A 19,358-nucleotide genomic window follows, 5' to 3' on the forward strand; every position below is an offset into this window, starting at 1 on the left:
TACCTCTTTGTTTGCTGGATCAAGAATAGGAAAGGTGCAGCTCCAGGAAGCAGATATTATAAACCAGCATTTTAATAATGGATTTGGCTGTATCGATGCACATTGGCTGATTATTAGGTCTGCACTCAATGGTTCCAGGATATAATCTGTCCAAACCTTTCCTTCCCCCGTATCAATAATCACAAGTCAAGGCCAATGACACGTCCTTATGGGTGAGAGGGGAGTGGTGGATTTTATTAGGTGTTCTAAAATTTCAGTATGTTGCTTTTGACATGCAAATGTTTTATAGTGTTACTCATATGTAACCATATAAACAGTTTTCATTTATGCTTTTGTTGCCTTGTCCTTATGCTGTAAAGACATTCCTCATACAGATATCAGCTAAATATTAAACTGTATTTTCTCTGAGTTTATTAAAAATGATATCATTTCTAAATTCAACTCTTTATTTGCCAGCCTGTTTTAGTTTCTGATATCATATGCAGCTCTAATCTGCTTTTTATCCCAAGGTTCAGTCTTAACACCACACTTTGAAAAATGTATGATTTTCCCATGGATTGATATTGTATTATTTTTCATGTTTTAGGTTTTTTATGTGCTGTAAGAGTTATAAGAGTTCAAGAGTTACCTATTTTGTTCCATTAATTTCACTTAATTACCATTTATTCATATGCATTCCTATTTAGGAGCAGAATAAAATGCACCCCTGGAATTGTACAATATGGCTGCCTTGTCTAGAAAAGATTGACAGTGTTGAATTTACCTGAGTCTGTGGTCCTGGAAAAGAGCAAAGGTTAATAAATTGTCTGCCCTTTGTGTTTCAGAAATGGCGTGCAGCAAAGAAGCACTTTTCCCCATATGAGTCATCATATAAGAATCTCTTACTTACCTATAACAAGGCCACAGGCAGATCCCCAAATACCCATTCATAAATGCTTAACTGAACAATTTTGTCCTACTAATCAAGGGGAACAAATGCTTGTTAATCAACGTTTGGTTAAGATTCTTTCCTTCCTCCAGGCCCCTGAACCTTGACCCATCCTCAGCTGGAGCCAGCATACAACCCCTTCTTAACATCCCCTCCAGAGAACAGGCCGGCCTCAAGGTACAAAAAAAATGCTCTAATTCCACTCTCCTTCTCCACTACTCCACACTGGGCTCTTACTAGACTGTTCGTTCGTTCTATAAAGGAGAAGCTTGCAGATCTTATGGTAGGAGTTCTGCTATTGCAGTAAACCTTTTCCCTCCTTGCAATAACCCTTTCAATAAAATATCTCCTTACTAAATCTGGATTTGTTTTTTTTGAAAGGACCCATTCATTGCCTTGTATTACCAATTTCTTCTTTCCTATTCTCATACACATATATTCATAAGAAAAAATATTTTGCTAAATCTGGCCAATACTTGATTTAAGTTTTTAAAAAACTTCATTAAGGCATAGTTTATATACAATTACTGCATCCATTTATTTAAAGGATACAGTTTGATGAGACTTGGCATTTGTATAACCCTATGAAACTTCCACTACAATCAATATATGGAACATTTCTATTGCCCCTAAGAGTTTCCTCGAATCAGTTTGCATACTACCCTTTTTCTGCCCTTGGTCCCATGCAAACACTGATCAGTTTTCCGTCACTATAGATTGATTTGCATTTTCTAGAATTTTATTCATGTGGAATCATACACTGTATCTGGCACTGTAATCATACACTGTAATTTTATTCATGTGGAATCATACACTGTATCACATTGAGTATGAGAGAGAAAGAGAGAGAGAGAGAGTTTTATTGCAGTGTATTGTTATAATTGTTCTATTTTATTATTAGTTATTGTTATTAGTCTCTTACTGTGCCTAATTTATAAATTAAACTTCTTTCACTCAGCATAATGATTTTTGGATTCAACCACCTTGTCACATGTATTAGTAGTTCATTACTCTTTTTCTGTTGTTGTTTTGTATTATTCCATTTGTATGGACATATGCCGCGTTTTGTTTATCCACTGGTTTATTGATGAACATTCATATTTTTTTCCCTCAGGTTTTGGTTATTACACAGAAAGCTTCTAGGAACATTCAAATACAAATATTTGTGTGAACATATGTTTTCATTTCTTTTGGGGAGGAGAAAAAGGGCTAGGTCCAAAGGTAGATATATATTTAACTTTTAAGAAACTGCCATAGTAATTCTACCATTTTACATTTTTATAAGCAGTGAATAAGTTCCATTTAGGTTTGCACTAACATTATATACTGTAGTAGTCTCACCGTTATCCGTGGTTTCGCTTTCTACAGCTTTAGTTACCTGGGGTCAACTGTTTGAAAACATTAAATAGAAAATTCCAGAAATAAACATTTTATGTTTTAAATTGTGCTCTGTTCTGAGTAGTGTGATGAAATCTCATGCTGTCCTGCTCCAACCCACCTGGGATATCCCTGTGTCCAGCATATCCACACTGTATATGCTACCTGTCCCTTAGTCACTTAGTAGCCATCTCTGCTATCACATTGACTATGAGAGAGAAAGAGAGAGAGAGAGAGAGAGAGAGAGAGAGAGAGAGTTTTATTGCAGTATATTGTTATAATTGTTCTATTTTATTATTAGTTATTGTTATTAGTCTCTTACTGTGCCTAATTTATAAATTAAACTTTATCACAGGTATGTATGTATAGGCAAAAACATAGTATATATAGGGTTTGGTACTAGCCACGGTTTCAACCATCCACTGAGGGTCTTGGAAACAGATAAGAAGGTCTACTGAAGTTTGGAAGGAAACAACATGTTTACCATTCTCAGTTTTTCTACAAATACAAATGCTATGCAGTTATCAAAATCTTTCATATCACCCAGTGACGTTTTATTTATTTTCTTCAAATAAGACTGCTCTCTTCTGATTAGGGTTAATCCTAGGTATTTTATGTTTCTATTATGAAATGGAACTTTTTTTAGTTTTATATTTTCACTGACTGCAATTGTCTCTTTTAAAACAATAAACTTTATATTTCACAATGGTTTTTGATGTATAGAAAAATTGTGAAGATAGTAGAGAAAGTTTCTTTTATTAGAAACTGGCGTAGCACTCGTTTCCCTTGTTACTAACATCTTACATTATTATGATGTGTTTGTTACGATTAAGAAGCCAGTATTAATACATTATTGTTAACTAGGGTACATATTTTATTCATATTCCCCTTATTTTTACCTAATGTCCTTTTTCTGTTTCAGGATTCCATGCAGAGGACATCACATTACATTTTGTAATCATCTGTCCTTTGGCTTCTCTTGGCTGTGAGAGTTTCTCAGACTTTGTATTTGGTTTTTTTATGACCTTGAATGTTTTAAGAAATACTGGTCAAGTATTTTGTAGAATGTCCCTCAACTGGAATTGATTTGATATTTTCCTTGTGATTAGACTGGAATTATGGGTTTTTGGAAGGAAGAGTACAGAGATCAATTGCCATTTTGATGAGATCATCTCAAGCGTGCATACTATTAATACTAGCTGACAAAACAAGGAATACGTGTTATACTAATACACACACACACACACACACATATATATATATACATCTATATCCATATTAAGCTAAACATAAATTTATGTTCATGTCTTCAGTTCTGATCCATTACCACATGTACCATTCAAACCTCCACCCCTTGCTTATCTGTAAACTCCCACCTCAACAGTGAGAAACTCTGCTGCTCCCACCATCTGTTATTCATGTACTTAACTGTCCAATTTCAGTATACATGCATGGGAGTACAAGAATTATAACAAATACAACTGCCATGTTAATAAAATGTTCTATTTGAACCACCCCCTGAAAAAAATTGTTAACCTGTACTCTCATAGGAAACAACTTTATCAGTGCTTATATACGGTTTATTTTGCCTTTAATGTCACAGACTGTACTCGTATCCTACAATTGTCTTTTGACATTAGGGAATCTTGATTTTTGCTTATCTATCTTATTTCTGGTCACTTTACTGAAACTTCATAGTATTTATTGCTATCGATCCTTGGAGTTTTCCTGTTGATTGTCTTGGGATATATATATATATATATATATTTACATTAACATATATATATTTACATTAACAAATATATATATTTGTTGTATATTAGTTTAATATGATTTCAAATCCACTTATTTATCACTTGTGAAGTTATTTTAATCCACTTATTTATGACAAAGACAAAAAAGTTGTTTTTAGAAGTAAAGTTGTTTTGATATAAAAATGAAGTAAGGTGTGTCAGATAATGCTGTTGTTGATGAGCACTCAGCACCTCAGCTGCTGAGGGGCTCCGCTGGGGGCTTAGCCATAAACATATGGAGAAGCAATTCTGGCAAGGGAACATTTAGACTGTAAATACTGCAAGTTTATGAGGACTATTTGACAGTTTCAGTCTGGGTAAGGCACACTTTGCTGACTCAGGCAGCTCTCTAAAGATCTTGAGACACTTGTTCCTGCTGTGGCCAAGGCGACTCTTTGGTCAGCAGTGGTATTGAACCATGCAACAGTCTCAGGAAGAGGAGGGATATCTATTCCTGCCTTGGTGAGTCAGTGGTGCAAGCTGAGCAATGGTTTCTGGAGTGAAAACCCTCAGAGCATCCTGGCATAACCACCCACACCAGCACCTTTGTCCCTTAGAAACGTGCTCTAGCGACGCAGGACTAGAGTTTTTGCAATGGCATCTGAAAGTCAGCTCCTGGTCAGTTAAGCTGACTCTCCCAAGAAACCAAGCTCATATAAAAGGTACCTTAAACCGAATTTGGACTTTATTTCTTTCATCTCCCCTAGCCTGGCACAACAGTGTGATTTATCTGTTATTTGTTTGGAGTATGTTATTTTTTTATTTGGCTTATTAAGAGAGATTATCCTGTATGCTATTGACTTGTGAAACTCCTGCTGGAGTGAGTCTTTGTTAAATAAATTTGCTGGCAAAGCCAAAATCAGTTTCTGAGCATCATTTTGATGCCCCAAACAAAACAAAACATAAATTTATATATTATTTGAGGAAATAAAGTTTTCTCCTCTCCTTCTCAGTAGTGCAATCTCTTATTGTAGTGTGTGCCTTTAGGAATCAGGAAGGTAACGTCTGTTACTGACCCACGTTATAGAAATGCAACAATTACAGTTGTATTTGTGGCCAGTAAATAATTAGAGACTGTAAACATTCTTAAATTGTCTTAATATAAAGTAAAGAAGAGAGAATATTTACTTTCTACTTACCATGGAGGTACAAAGGAATTGTTTTGTAGGAGACTGTTAACCTAAAAGTAAAAGGCCTTTTTGAAAGTAAGAGGCAATAAGCATTTACTTGAGATGAAAAAGCATAGCTATGTGGGAAGCACTGATTCGGGCAGAAGCCCAAATAATGTTCTGATTAGGAGACAAAGGAAATACGTATTTATGAGAAAGGGAAGGGGGACAATTACATGGATAGAGGAAGGCATTTCTATTGGTGCAGAAAAGCTTAACACAGTGATGCTAATTCTAAACAGTGTTTTAAATATTCTTTCTGGTAGTCATCAGTCTGGTAGCCATAATGTCTGCTGTCTTGTTATCTTTGCAAACAGTTCTTTGGGACACAATATTGTTTTAGGCACAGCTCAAACGTGGTTTCGTCCTGTTTTAACATTCCCAAGTGTTGAGGCATAAGACGTGCAGGGCAGTTCCTTTGGGATGGCAGCTGCAGCTCCATTTTAAGGTGACTCCATCTATTATTATTATTTTATTTATTTTTTTTTCACAAGACTATCTGGGAGATTTTCTCTTATTTACATTTACATATATGTTCTTTTACTTTTTATCATAATTATTTTGTCTCTGATGTTTACTTAAATTGAGAAAGAGGATCTCAGTGATAATCAATAGTTCAACTACAAAATCTTTAAATTAATCTCCCAGGAATGTAATATTTAGTTGGGAAGCTTGGATGATTTTAAAGAAAATTGTCTTTTTTTCACTTGTTGTAAATGTTTGTTAATAGAAATTGAGTATGCTCACCCAAACTGTCAGTTGACCAGTCACCTGTAAATTATTCCACAATCTAATACAAAGTGTAGAAATGCTAGGCTTGGTTTCTTTGACACTTAATTGCATTTGTTAGAAAAATGAGGGAATAGTGTTACATTATGGTGACAGTAATCTGGCTTTAGTTTTATGTAAATGGAGTATGTTATACTTTTAAGTTTGACATTATCTGTTGGTAATCTTCCTCCATCATCATTTAACTTAAAGATAGGTAGATACTAGTTGTATCCTTCTATCTCTAGTTCTCTACGTTTTTTTTTAAAGAGAACTGTTCCATTTAAAACAATAATGGCTAAAAAAATAAAAAATGAAAAAAATAAAACAATAATGGCTGTCTATTTAAGATTCTTTATCATAGGAATTTTCTAATTGGGCCTACCATACAATGAGTTTTATTTATAGACTTCCTACTATGAAATAATCTCCTATTTCCCTGATACACTCAGCTCATAGTTCATGATTCAATTAATCACTACTAAGATGGTTTACTAATATTTTACTGAAATTTTTGTTATATTTATAAATGTTAATGGTCTTTTCTTTTGTGTACTCTTTTTGTCAAGCTTGGGTATTGGGATTTTGCTAGCTTCATAAAATAAATTGAATAGCTTTCCATGTTTTTCTAAGTTTTAATCAGAAATAATCCATTCTTCGAGGTTTGAAGTTATGTAAGTAGACTCACTGGAGCCTAGAATATACTAGAGGTAATTTCTTGATAACTTTTTCATGATATTGGTCTATTCAGGTCATTTTTCTCTTATATCAAAATTTGAAATTAAAACATCCAGAAAAATCACCATGATAGCCAGCAATGTTGATAAATTGAATTAATATAAAATATAGGATTTCAAAGTAGCCCAGTACCTTCTCAGTTGGTCTTCTTTGTACCTAATATCATTGACTTCTAGAATTAGTTATGTATATTTAGTGCTTTGTATAATGAGACAGACAAACATCTTTGTTAATCATTCCAATTTATAAATGCTCAAATAATTACTATGTGACCTTGACTGACTTACTTAATCTCTCTATGCCTCAGTTTTTTGTGTAAAGTGGAGATAATCATAATGATTACCTCATAGGGTTATTGCTAAGGTTATATAAGATAGTGCATGTAAGTTGCTTATTAGTATAGTGCCTGATAAATTTAAGTTTGTCATAAGTGTCCTTTTTCCTAAAACTAATTAAACTATTAAGTTATATTTTTCTAGACTAACTGTTATGTCTGCCAAATTCTTGGTAGGTATCTAGACATTCTAGTTTTAATCATTCTGCATCACATTTTTCCTATTCAATTTTAATATTTACTCATTGCCTCATTGCAATAGCTTGTAGAATATAAGGTTAAAAAAAGAATAAAAACAAAGGAAAGGAGACTCATGGTAGTAATGAATTATTGCTGTGGTGAAAATGTCCCCCAAAATAGGATTGCAATACATTAAAAAAATAATAATCTCTACCCATTATGCTAACAAAAACAGAATAATCAAATTAAAAAGATGGAGGAGAGAAATATTGATTATATTCTTTTCTTATGATAAAAATCATTACTCGAGGTAAATTGCCATGGTTCTCAACTTTGGTGCTCATCTGGATTCTGCTTCATTAAGTTTTAAGTAGCATCTAGGGCTTCATCAAATCATAATGAATGCTCCAGCGAGGATTCTAATCACCCCAATGATTGAGAACAGCGCAGGTATGGAAAACTCACTAGGTTTAAAGTCAGGAGGCTTGAATTTTCTACCTGGCCATTTTTCTCTCTTTGGGCCTTAGCTTCCTCATCTCTAAAAAGCAGGACCTTAGAACAGATCAGTGGTTTTCAACTCAAGCTGCAAAATAGAATTACAATGATGTTTAACAAATAATGATGCCTGTAGGCCCTTCCCTCTGTCCAGATTCTGATGTAACTGGCTTACTGTGGGGCTCCTCAAATAATACCAGTGTAAACCAAGCTGGAGAAGTACTGCGTCTGGTGATCTGTAAGTTCCCTTCCCATCCTAAAATCAGTTGTTTCTAATAATAGAATTAATTTTGTTTCATTCAGATAGTTAAATTAAAAAAACTTGCCAGTCATCTGAATTGGACTTTAAAATTTTAATTATTTAATTCTCAATAGGGATATTTAATTCAAAATGTAAAAACGCAGTGTCTACTGTTATAACGCTGATTAGTAAAACAAACAAATCTAAGCAAACAAGATGCTTTAAAAATAATCTTGTGAGAAGAGGATCAAAATTATATGTGTAGATAGAGGATAATAGATTTCCAAGTTAGTTAAAACTAGAATTTTAAAATTATGAAACCAAAATTGCATAGCCAGGAAATACAAAAGTTAGAGTAGATCCCTGAGGAAACGCAGGCAGAAAAAAAATAAGGACATTGTTATATAAAATTGGTGTCAGGAAAGTTAAAGAAAGAAAGAAAAGCAAGCATATACCAATGCTAATAACTAATAACAATAACTAATGAAGAAATGATGCAGGTAACCTGGGAGACAAGCTGGGTGAAAGGCATGAAGCTGTGAAGAAAGCCCCTGCCCTGAGGAAAAAAATCTCACCCCTTTCACTGGAGTTAGAGGAAGCAGCAAAGGGTCCAGGGACTTAGGGTTTGAGGGAGAGGCAATCACCTCTTTATCAATGACTAGGTCGTTTAAGAACAATTTATGTCACAATAATCATTACAGATGTACTGAGGGAACATGCGATAAATATAAGGATCACTGAACTTACCACTAATTCACATATGAAAGATCAGAAATACATTCTTAAGGAAAGGTTGTCCAAGGAAATCAAGAAATGGAATTAATATAATAGAAACCATATTCCCCTTACATTATTTGATATCCTTCAGACCATTTTAGATTTCAATGTCTAGCTGTAAATGTTCCACATTTTTCTATCTAAAAAAATGTGGTTTACATGGCCATTGTGCTAAACATTTGTAAGGTACAAGAAAAACACACACAGAAACCTCTAATCCCAGCACCTTGATATAAATATCACTAATATTTTTGGCATATATATTTCCATTGTTTTCCTTCTGAAGTTTGTATGAATTTGCAACCTTACGTTTAGATGTACAAATGTGGAAGGCAAGATTTTGGCCCTCGAGATCTGCATGCCCTGGTGGTTTGCCTTTGATTGTTGATACTTAACACAGCAAAGAGGAATTAAGGTTGCAGATGGAATTAGGTGGCTAATCAGATAACTTTAAAACAGGGATTTTCATGGATTATCTTGATGGAAATGGAGGTGAAAAGGAAGTCAGAGAGATGTGTCTGTGGGGAAGAGGCAGGAGAGATTTGAATCATGAGAAGGACTCAACCTGTCATTACTGCCTTAGCAGATGCCAGAAGGGAGCTATGAGCTAGACGGAGTCCAGAACATGCCACCCCAAATATATCTGTTCTGGCATATTGACTATTTTGTGTTACAGGCACTTGAAAAACAGCAAATATTAGAAAAACACTCTGACCTTCCTTATTTTTCTTAAAAGCAGGAGATGAAATTCCTATATAGAAGATGTCCTTCCTATACCATAAGGAAAGTACATTCTAATTATCAAGGACAGGAAGTTGAGATCAAGAGAATTCTGTTCAAACAGACCTTGTTAAAATAAGTCCTATCTTCCTTTAGCCTGCCCACATATTGAGTCACTTTTCTGCAATTGCCTCTCTTTGTTCTACCTAATATAAAAGCAAATTAGTTTCATAATTTCTTTGGGTCTTCATGCCTTATGAAGACTCCCATGTCACAAAAAAACTTGTGTTAAATAAATTTGTATGTTTTTCTTCTGTTGGTTTGTCTTATGTCAGTTTAATTCTGAGGCTCAGACAAAAAGGACCCTAAGAGGTTTAGTAAAGGCAATGGTGTGTCTTCCCTACGAGTCAAGGAACATGGGTGTCCTCTAGGAACTGGGAACTGCCCTCTGCTGATAGCCAGTAAGAAAATGACAACCACAAGGAAATTGAATTCTGCCAGCAAACTGAATGATGAGCAAGGAAATGAATTCTTCCTTCGAGCCGCCAAAGGAATGCAGCCTGCTACCACCTAGATTTTCGCCCTACAGTATATATGTCAGATTCCTGATTTATGGAACTGTTAAGATAATACATGTGTGTTGGTTTAAAGCCACTAAATTTGTGGTAGTTCATTAGAGGAGCAATAGAAAACCGTTATTCCTTTTGTTATATAACTAATGTTATATAAAGAAATGTTTTATCTTTATTTTATTTAAATAAAAGTTTGTCCAATGCTGAATCCTCATTCTGTTGGGCTGGCAGAGTATTCAATCCCAGACCCTATTAATCCCAGACTCTACCAGGGACAGACAAGTGCCCAAGGATCTTACCATGTGCCAGATTAACCTAAAAATAAAAGGCCAGAGTGAGAAGCAATAAGTGTTTGAGATCCAAAACAATAGGTATTTGGGAAGCACTGTTTTAGGGAGAAACTCAGTATACCAATTAGGAGGGCATTTATGAGAAAGGGAAGGGGAACAATTATGTGAATAGAAGGAATTTCTATAGGCACAGGTAAACTAACACAGTAATACTAATTCTAAAGAAGGCTTTTAATTTTCAGTCCAGCAGTCGTAATATCTTCTTTCTTGTTATCTTTGCACACAGTTGTTGTGGGGTACAATGTGCCTTTAGGCTCAGTCCAAGGGTTATTTTGCCCGGTTTTAACATACAGCTCTGAGGAGTAAGGCATAGAGGGCAGTTCCTCTGGGACGGCACCTCCAACTCCATTTTAAAATGGCTCCATTTGTATTATTTTTCACAGCAAAAACATCAGGGAGGCCTCTTGGACCTTTTGTCATCATTTGCTACCAATGAGATGCCATTGCCCTGCCATCCTGATCCCACATATTCTGTTGGTAGCCTCAGGATCTTCACAAGGCTGGGAAACCTGGGGTCTAGGACATGGGGGTGGGGTTTTTGTTGTCCTTTGTCCTTTTCTGAGTTAGAAGAAATCTTCTGTGTAACAGTTTTTGCAGTTACTCCAACGGCATTTATCCATCTCCATCCCTACACACACACACACAAACACACACAAAACAAACAAACAAACATACAAAAACAAACCAGGCTTGATACTCTAACCAGTTTTTACCACTCAAACTCCCCTGAGGGAAAGAATCATAAAGGTCTGGTTAGCTACTAGGAGTTGGGAGATAAACAAAGCATAAATTAACATTTCAATAGATTGTCTTGTAACATTCCTTCACTGTTAAATTGGTTGTATTCCTTAAAGAAACTTTTACGCCCCTTCTTGGTGTCTTGGTGTTTCCCAGAGGTTGGGTCACTGATGGTCTTTGCTCTGCTACCAGGGTCTGTCTCAGGCTGGTAGTCTCACATAAAGTAGCAGCTGGCTGTGTGGGGGATACATTTCCTCAGGCTTTCAAGGTCAGGGTTCATAAACCTAGATATTGGGTGAATTTCTTGTTTTCCGGAGGGGGAAACTTTTTTTCTCCCGACTCTGGCTGTATCCCTCCTGCATGGGGATTTTTTTTTTATTCTGGTCAACCACTGGGAGAATGGGTTATAGAGAAGCAAGGATGGGGCAAGTGATCCCTTTTGTGCCTAGGGCAAAAATCCTAGGCAAGAGATGATAGGGGCTTGAACCAAGGCAGAAGTAGTAGGAAAGATAAATGGCTGGATTTCGAATACTTTGAAGGACATGGGGTGTTAAAGTCAAATATAAGCCTTGTCAGGACTCATCTGCCTTCACATACCTCATAATTGAGAGTCCAGAGGGATCTTAAGTGACTTAAGAGAACATTTCACATATTAAAACTAGAGAAGAGTCACAGGAGAATTTAATTTTGGTAGTTAAAGAGTTGATTCTCCAACCTAAACCTGCAGTCAATATTTATTTTCTGATTGTCTTTCCTTCTTACAGTCTCTGTGTTTTGATTATCTCCCAAATCCTACATCCATTACCAGGTGAGTGTGTAAGCCTTTTCCTCTTTCTCCCTCAGAGTACTCCAAAAGAAATGATGGGTGCTGTTCGCAGAGGGATAGAATGCAAGATATTTAAAAATAATAGCTCTGTATTCTATTCACAAGCTTGATTTTAAGATAACCAAAAACCTAATAGCGAAACAAACACTTTAAGAAATATAATATTCCTCTATTACTGTTAGTGATAAATGTATTTTATTAAGTAGAATAAAGTATTAATAAATGAAAAGAATCAGCACCTGTAATGACGATGGGGGAGGGGGAAAAGGGGGAGAAGGGGAGGAACACGCTAGAGGTGCTAATTTATTTAGCAATATCTAATCAATTTATTTAGCAGTATGTAATGGCAAAAGACAAAAGCACTTAAAAGAATGTGCTAATGACAAAGTAAAAAAGAGTAAGTATATTGATAAGAATGTCATGTCAAAGGAGTACACATACATATAAGTTTAAGAGATCTCAACACATGTTTACTTTTGATCACAAATCACTTGGCTAAATACACAAATAACATCAATAAGGAGAATCCAAAAGCAGTGATAAACTCTATAGGATAGCACCTATTACAGTAGATGCCAAAAGCTCACTAAACCTTAGGAAAAACAACAGTGGAAAGATCAGGAATCAAAACCTTGCCAGGTCTGCAGCTGACGGAAGCTCAAGCATCTCCCACTGCTGCTTGCTAGTTCCCCAGAATGCTGCTGTTGTCGTCGTTGCTGTTGTTGTTGTTGTTGCTGGAAGTTAGGGTGTCTCTTGATGCTACAAGCTGCAAGCTACATACAAGTTTCCAAAATGCTAACAAGTTCTTAAGAAGGGGAATAACACTGGAGAGGTTGGGAACCAGCCAGACCTCACCACGTCCGTCGCTGGACGTCAGGGCGTCTCCAGGTATTATAAGCTGTATGTTGTATATGAGTCTTCAAAATGTTAGAAAGATGAAGAATCACCAATGACAAATGACAAAATTACGAAAATTACACTGCCAACTGAGGTCTGTCTTATATATTTTCTCAGATGTACCTTAGAGCTTGTTCCTGCCTCCCACTCTGGGAATGGCCAGTACCAGAAGGGTCTGGCAGTTACTATGATAAGAATATTGCTTAACCAGCTGAAGGGCCTGTTCATTCGGACAAACAACACCTGCTGTTCTCGCCTGGTACCATCAGCTCAAGGCCTTCCAAAGCCTGGCAACATGCCTGTCATGTCATTGTGATATAACTTGGTTTCTTCTCCCCCTCATCTGTTGATGTGGGCAAAACAGAAAGCAACAACTTCCTATATCTCGCCTGCTGGGAACGAGACGAGGGAGAAATTTTAACCATAAGCTAACCAATACCACTTGTGCAGTCTCTGATGTGGGGGAACAAAAAGCTAACTAAAAGCTAACCAATACCTCACATGTGGTCTCTCATGTGAGGGAACCCCACATGCAGTCTATCATGTGGGGAAACAAAGGAACAAAAACTAATCGACAAAATCTCATATCAGCCAATGAAGGCAAATTTTCCTCAACATCTTCCCTGCAGCACCCATTTGGGCATGTAATCTTTTGGCTTTCATTCTAGGTGGACTTCATTTTGGCTTTTAAAAAACTGCAGGTTATACGGCTGTTATGCCCGAGCTGTAAAAACTTGGGCAAGGTAGTTCTCTTTCTAGAGCTTTGTTTTCTCATCCATAATATCTCAGCCCTTCTATTGCCTCCTGATCTTAGGGGCCTCAGACAATTTAAAAATCTCATTTAACAAATAACTGGTGTCTACTGTAAAACAGGAAAAATACCAAGAAGTACAAGATACGGAACACAGGTCCCTGCCCTTCTACAGCAATAAATTTGCATGAAACAGACAAGAGTGAATCCAATTTTCAGTCAGTACAACCTCTCCTGCATTGGTCTTTAGCTATGAAGTACAACAGCTGCTGCAATGCTGTGTGCACTCACCCAGCTAATTGTTAAAGTGTCATGCTAAGGCGGAGGATGCAGAATTCCATCTTATTTTCACCTTCTAAAGAAGTGAAATTAAGGAAGGTTCATTCAGATTTGCTACCTGAGGTGTTCACAGAGGTGACTGATTCCTTTACCTGTCTCAGGGACGCTAATCTAACCTCACTTGCTCCCCACCAAAAGAAGCCACACTTCCCCATCAGGTTCTAGGTGAAAAGTCCCACTGGCCACCGACCAATGGGCTCCTTTCTTCTCCTGCAGGGCGGGATCTCCAGCATAAACTTTGGAGACCCGCCCCCGTACGTTGCGTGTGTGCGTGGCAGCGTACGGCGCGAGCCGATTTCTGCAGCGTGTGGCGCCCCCCGGCGGCAGCGGCGACTCTATGAGAGGCGGGTTTGAGCGCCTGCCATGGAGCCGCGGAAAGAGGCCGGAACACCCAGGGACCCCGTAGCGCGGCCGCCTGCGACCTCGCGGTCTCAGACGCCTAACGAGGAGGAGTGCCGGGAGGGCGGCACAGCGCCGCCGGCGGCTGTTCTGGGCGAAGAGGACGGCGCCAGTGCAGACGGGCTATGGGAGCTACCAGTGGAGCGGGCAGAGCGGAGGCCCGAGTGCAGCCGCTGCAGGTGACTGCGGGGCGGGGGGCGGGGACCGAGACCCGGGACGGCCTTCGGAGGAGGCTGCAGCGCCCCCTTCCGGGGAGGCGGCTGCTGCGGCTTCCGCCCTGGGGAGCGCTGGCTCTGGCATCTCGGCGTTTAGGGCGGTGGGTGCGCTGGTTGACCTTGGGATCACTGAAATACTTGTCACAGTTCTTTTGTAACAAGCCATTTATCCAGGTTCATGATTATTTAGCTTACTTCCTTGCACTGAACGTGTCATGTGATTAACAGACATAAGTTCGGCTGTCAAGAAACTTAAAGGGAGCTGATGGGGAAGTAAGGCCTAATGGCAAAAATATTTGCAGTAGCTAACACTTTTATGCTTAAGTGACGTAGTCATCTCACAAATAAACAAAACATAAAATGTATTAGAGCAGAGAGAGACAATCAAAGTGGCCATTGGAATAGGTAAGATTGTATTCAGAATTCTGAATTCACTTGGAAATATTTAGCGCCTGCTGTGTGCCAGGCACTGTGCTAGCTAGGTCCTGGGAATGCAGACTTAGATAAAACAGACTTTGTCTCTGCCCTCCTTGGGGCATTTACAGGCTAATGAAGAGACAATTGATCAAACAAGCAACACCAACAACAATTAGGCTGGTGCAAAAGTAATTGCGGTTTAAAAGGTTAAAAATAATTGCAAAAACTGCAATTACTTTTGCACCTACCTAGTAACATTATTGAATACTTACAGTGTGTCCGATTGTTGAAGTGCTTTTCAAGATTACCTCATCGTGCTGGTGTACTTCAAAATTCTGAGGATCGCTTTCCCTACTTGTTGGACTCTCATGCTACTCAGATACACTATTCCCTTTACCTCCTGGGTGTTCAGAATCATTTTCCTTGCTTACTGAAGGTCTCCATCTATCACCTATCTCTGTGTGGCCCTTCCCAGTTTTAACTATTTGATAGTGCGTCTACTTCCTCACCTCGGAATCACTCTGCAATTTGTCATCAGATTCTACACTGCCCTGAAATGGCTCTCACTAAAGTCAGCAGTAATTTCCATGAGATGAAATCCAGTCTTCACTTCACTAGAACTCTTTGGCAGCATTTTGCTGTCGAATACTTACTTCTTGGAACAGTCTCTTTCTTTGGCTTCCCTTTGGTTTATCTGACTTCTCTGCCCTTGTCTTCTTTGCCTGTTGGGCTTCTTCAGGTCTTGATTCTAGATTCTCTTCTCTCCTAACTGCACATACTTCCTGTGGGTGATCTTACCAGTTTCCATGGGTAAGTTATCACCTCTACCCGAGTATCTGTAGCCCATCCCCTTCTCCTGAGCACCAGACATAGGCGTTCATTTAAGTGTGTATTGAGTGCTTTGCTAATCACTGGTAATGCAGTGGAGTCTGTGTTCATATGTAGTGTTCTGTCTGTTATTGGATATAGATAATAAACCAGTAAACAAGAAACCAAATATGTAATTACAGATTGGGGGGAGAAACAACAACAACAACAACAAAACAAAAACAACAAGAAATGTCATAAAGGAAAGGATTGGGTTGCTATGTTAGAAGATAGCAGGATGGTACCAGGAAAGATTTCTGAGAAGATAGCATTTATATTGAGATTGGAAAGATGAGGGGGATCCAGCCAGGAGAAAAAAATTCTAAGAAGGGGAATAATACAGACTGGTTGAATGTCTTAACCACTTGAGTACTTGGAGTATCCTATCTTGAACTTCTTGACTTTTTCCCAGGGCTAGATTGTAAGACCTCAGAAAAACGGATCTTGAGTGTAAGGAACTTACTATATTTTCTAAATGTCCTATGTATAGTAGTAGACACTCAGTAGACCTTTGAGGAGGATGAATGATTTGTGTCTAGAAGGGACAATATATATGGAAAGAAGGGTGTTGAATATAATTTATTTTAACTAGTTGTCTAAAGATGTTAGGAGATAACACTTAAACTGCTGTGAAGGGGCCTTAATAGGATGCTGAAAGCAAAGTGTTTCAAATATAAATCCAGGACTAAATTATCACGCTAGATTTATCATGTAGTTTTCAGTCTATTCAGAACTGCTAATTATAAATGCTGTATATACTTTAAAAAAATTAGTCTTCTTTGTTGAGCAAAGCTTTATAGTTTTTCTAATTTGCTTTCCCCTTTCAACAGACTTTGTGTTTTAGAGCAGTTTTAGATTTATAGCAAAATTGAAGTGGAAGGTACAGAGATTTCCCATACATGCGTAGTTTGCCCCAGTTATCAACATTCCCCACCATAGTGGTACATTTGTTACAATTATGAACTACATTGACACATCGTCACTCAGAGTCCATAGTTTATAATGGGGCTCACTCTTGGTGTTGTACATATTTTGAGTTTGGACAAATTTCTAATAACATAGATCCACCATTATTGTATCATATGGAGTATTTTCCTGCCCTAAAAGTCCTTTTTGCTCTGCATTTTTACCCATCATACCCCCTAGTCTGATCTACTTTTTAAAAAATAAAAAAATGACTTGCTGTATTTTAGCTTGTTTTCAGTTACATTTAGTTAATACTTTAGGGTTATGATTCATTCCAACATTTCTGCACTTTGCTTTATCTAGCGAAATTTTCTACCTTTTAAAAGCTCTTCTCCCACTTTATATGCGATGCATTTTATTTGTTTTAATGGGTTAGAATACAGTTGTAGAAATATGGAGACTGTTTAGGTGTTATCAAAATATAAAGTAATTGATGGCTCTGTGTATTTTATTTCATTAGGCTGTTAGGGTTTTGTTAGTTCCCTGGGTGAACTTCTTTACGTTTATGCTTATAATAGTTTTAAAAACTAAAAATCATCCTTAGATTTGAGTGGTCATTTAAGTCACAATTATTTGGCCATTTACTTAAAACAGTATTCATTTTTGTAAACACATTACTATGATTGTCACAGCCCGTGGAGTTCCAAAAATTGGTTTTGTTTAGGAAGTGCAGAGTTAATTTAACTTCTCATCACAGCCGTTCTCTTTAGAAAAACAGCATATGAGGTGTGATAAAAAAATACGGTGAATGTTTAAAAAATTATTACAGTAAAAGACACATTGCCATTAATCCCCCTCAAAATACTCCCCCTTTCTTCAAATACACTTATTCCGTTGTTCTTGCCACTTTCTGAAGCAGTTATGGAAGTCCTCTTTCGTGAGTGTGTTTAGTTGCACTGTCGTGGCTGCATCGATGTCCTGAATCATTTTGACTTTGGGGAAGAGCCAGAAGTTGCACAGTGCCAGATCCAGTGAATAAGGTAGATGACAACACACCATAATGTTTTTATTTGACAGAAATTGTGTACCAGAAACGATGTGTGACAGGGAGCGTTATCATGATGGAGGATGATTTACGGCACACTTTAAAACACACCTTCTCTCAACCGTAGCTCACACCCGACTGACTGCACTGAACAAGTTGAAACCTGTCACACATTGTTACTAAGGTTTGATGCACCACTTCCCATATTGAAGATCCCTGCCTTTCTGCTGGATGGTGCACGGCAGTAGCATTCACTGTATTTTCTGATCACACCTCGTGTCTTAAACATGAATGGAATGTTCTTTAAAAGATCCCAAATTAATTTGCTATTGCAAGATACAGATTTTATAAAAAGTATGTTCCCGTTAGAGGGAACACCATGTGCAGTAGTATAGTGTATAGAATGTGATGTATTTGGAGAGCTAGGCAGAAAGGAGGTGAGAGACGAGGCTGCAGAAATTACTGGTGGTTGCATTTCAGAAGGGCCGGATGATCTTTGTTAGGGAGTTTGAGCCTAATGCACTAGAACCCAATGAACCTGGCCACTGAAGTATTTTTACGAATATATTTGAATGGTGGTGACAAGTTTGACTTCTGTAGGTGCCTTTCAGCTATTATAGTTTACTCTCTATTTTATTTTTTAAAAATGCAAACCGGATGGTAATACAGTAGTAAAAAGCTTGACTAAGAAGAGTTAGGGCCTCATTTTAGTAAAGGTGCTAGACATCTTAATTACGCTTTTATATTTTCTGTGGATATTTCTATCCACAGAAATATCCTGAGTGCAAGAGGTAGAAGCTACCTGCAAATCATTGGTCATAAGAATAATGGAATAGTGTCTAAATACAGTGTTGTTTTGTTTGTTTTGTTTTGTTTTAATCTGTCTGAGGGAGGGAAACAGCAGGTAGAGCTTGCACACAAACTGACTCAGCTAGACCCTGAGACAGAAATTTTCTCTCCAGTGCCTTCTTCCCCCAAACTGGAGTTGTAAGGATTATAATAAACCACACCAATGTATTCAGCACCCATTTATTAAGCAGTGGCCATCTGCAGCTTACCACCAGGCCTAGGTATTTTATATATGACATTTCTCATAACAGCATTCTAGAGTTGATGACATTGTTAAATGATGAGGAGGTAGAGGTAACAAGCAAGTAGCAGAATTGGGTTTCTAGTTGCAGTCCACTTGGCTTCCAGCTCATGCAAGCACTTGACCTTGCTCAACACTCGCTGAAGAAAACTTATGATTTTGTTTGCAGAGTACTTGTAGTCACCAGTTGAAGTAGAGCCACTAAGGCTGCAAGAGTAGTTCTGATTTTCATACTTTTTAAGCTGAAGTATATTTACTTCAAGCTTAGTAACTAGTTGCCTGAACTTTAATATTCTCTAGCTCCTTTTTTAAAACAATTGATATAATTGACATATAACTATGTAAGTTTAAGGTATACAACGTGTTGCTTTGATGTATCAATATATTGCAATGTGATTACCATTGGTAGTGTTAGCTGTCTTCACA

General features: G+C 37.5%; 1 protein-coding gene and 1 long non-coding RNA gene across 4 annotated transcripts in view; both read left to right on the plus strand.

The window, feature by feature from the left end:
* LOC141570669 (uncharacterized) overlaps positions 1 to 3,992 on the plus strand; it is a 49,775-nt gene extending 45,783 nt beyond the window's left edge. The window contains exon 3 of one of the 2 annotated variants that reach the window (XR_012494964.1): positions 3,228 to 3,992. This is a non-coding gene — a long non-coding RNA (uncharacterized LOC141570669). Of the gene's footprint in view, positions 1 to 1,020; positions 1,214 to 3,227 lie in introns of those variants that run through there. The other variant, XR_012494963.1, reaches the window with a different exon arrangement.
* A 10,255-nt stretch (positions 3,993 to 14,247) lies between these two features.
* The window catches only part of DTWD2 (DTW domain containing 2), a 123,286-nt gene continuing 118,175 nt past the window's right edge, over positions 14,248 to 19,358 (plus strand). Inside the window, exon 1 of one of the 2 annotated variants that reach the window (XM_074328577.1) lies at positions 14,248 to 14,571. In XM_074328577.1, coding sequence (XP_074184678.1) covers positions 14,357 to 14,571 — 215 coding nt within the window. In that variant the 5' untranslated portion in view covers positions 14,248 to 14,356. The remainder of the gene's footprint in view (positions 14,572 to 19,358) is intronic. The other variant, XM_019746522.2, reaches the window with a different exon arrangement.

This window comes from Rhinolophus sinicus, linkage group LG03, assembly GCF_036562045.2.
Source record: "Rhinolophus sinicus isolate RSC01 linkage group LG03, ASM3656204v1, whole genome shotgun sequence".
NCBI classification, from domain to species: Eukaryota; Metazoa; Chordata; class Mammalia; order Chiroptera; family Rhinolophidae; genus Rhinolophus; species Rhinolophus sinicus.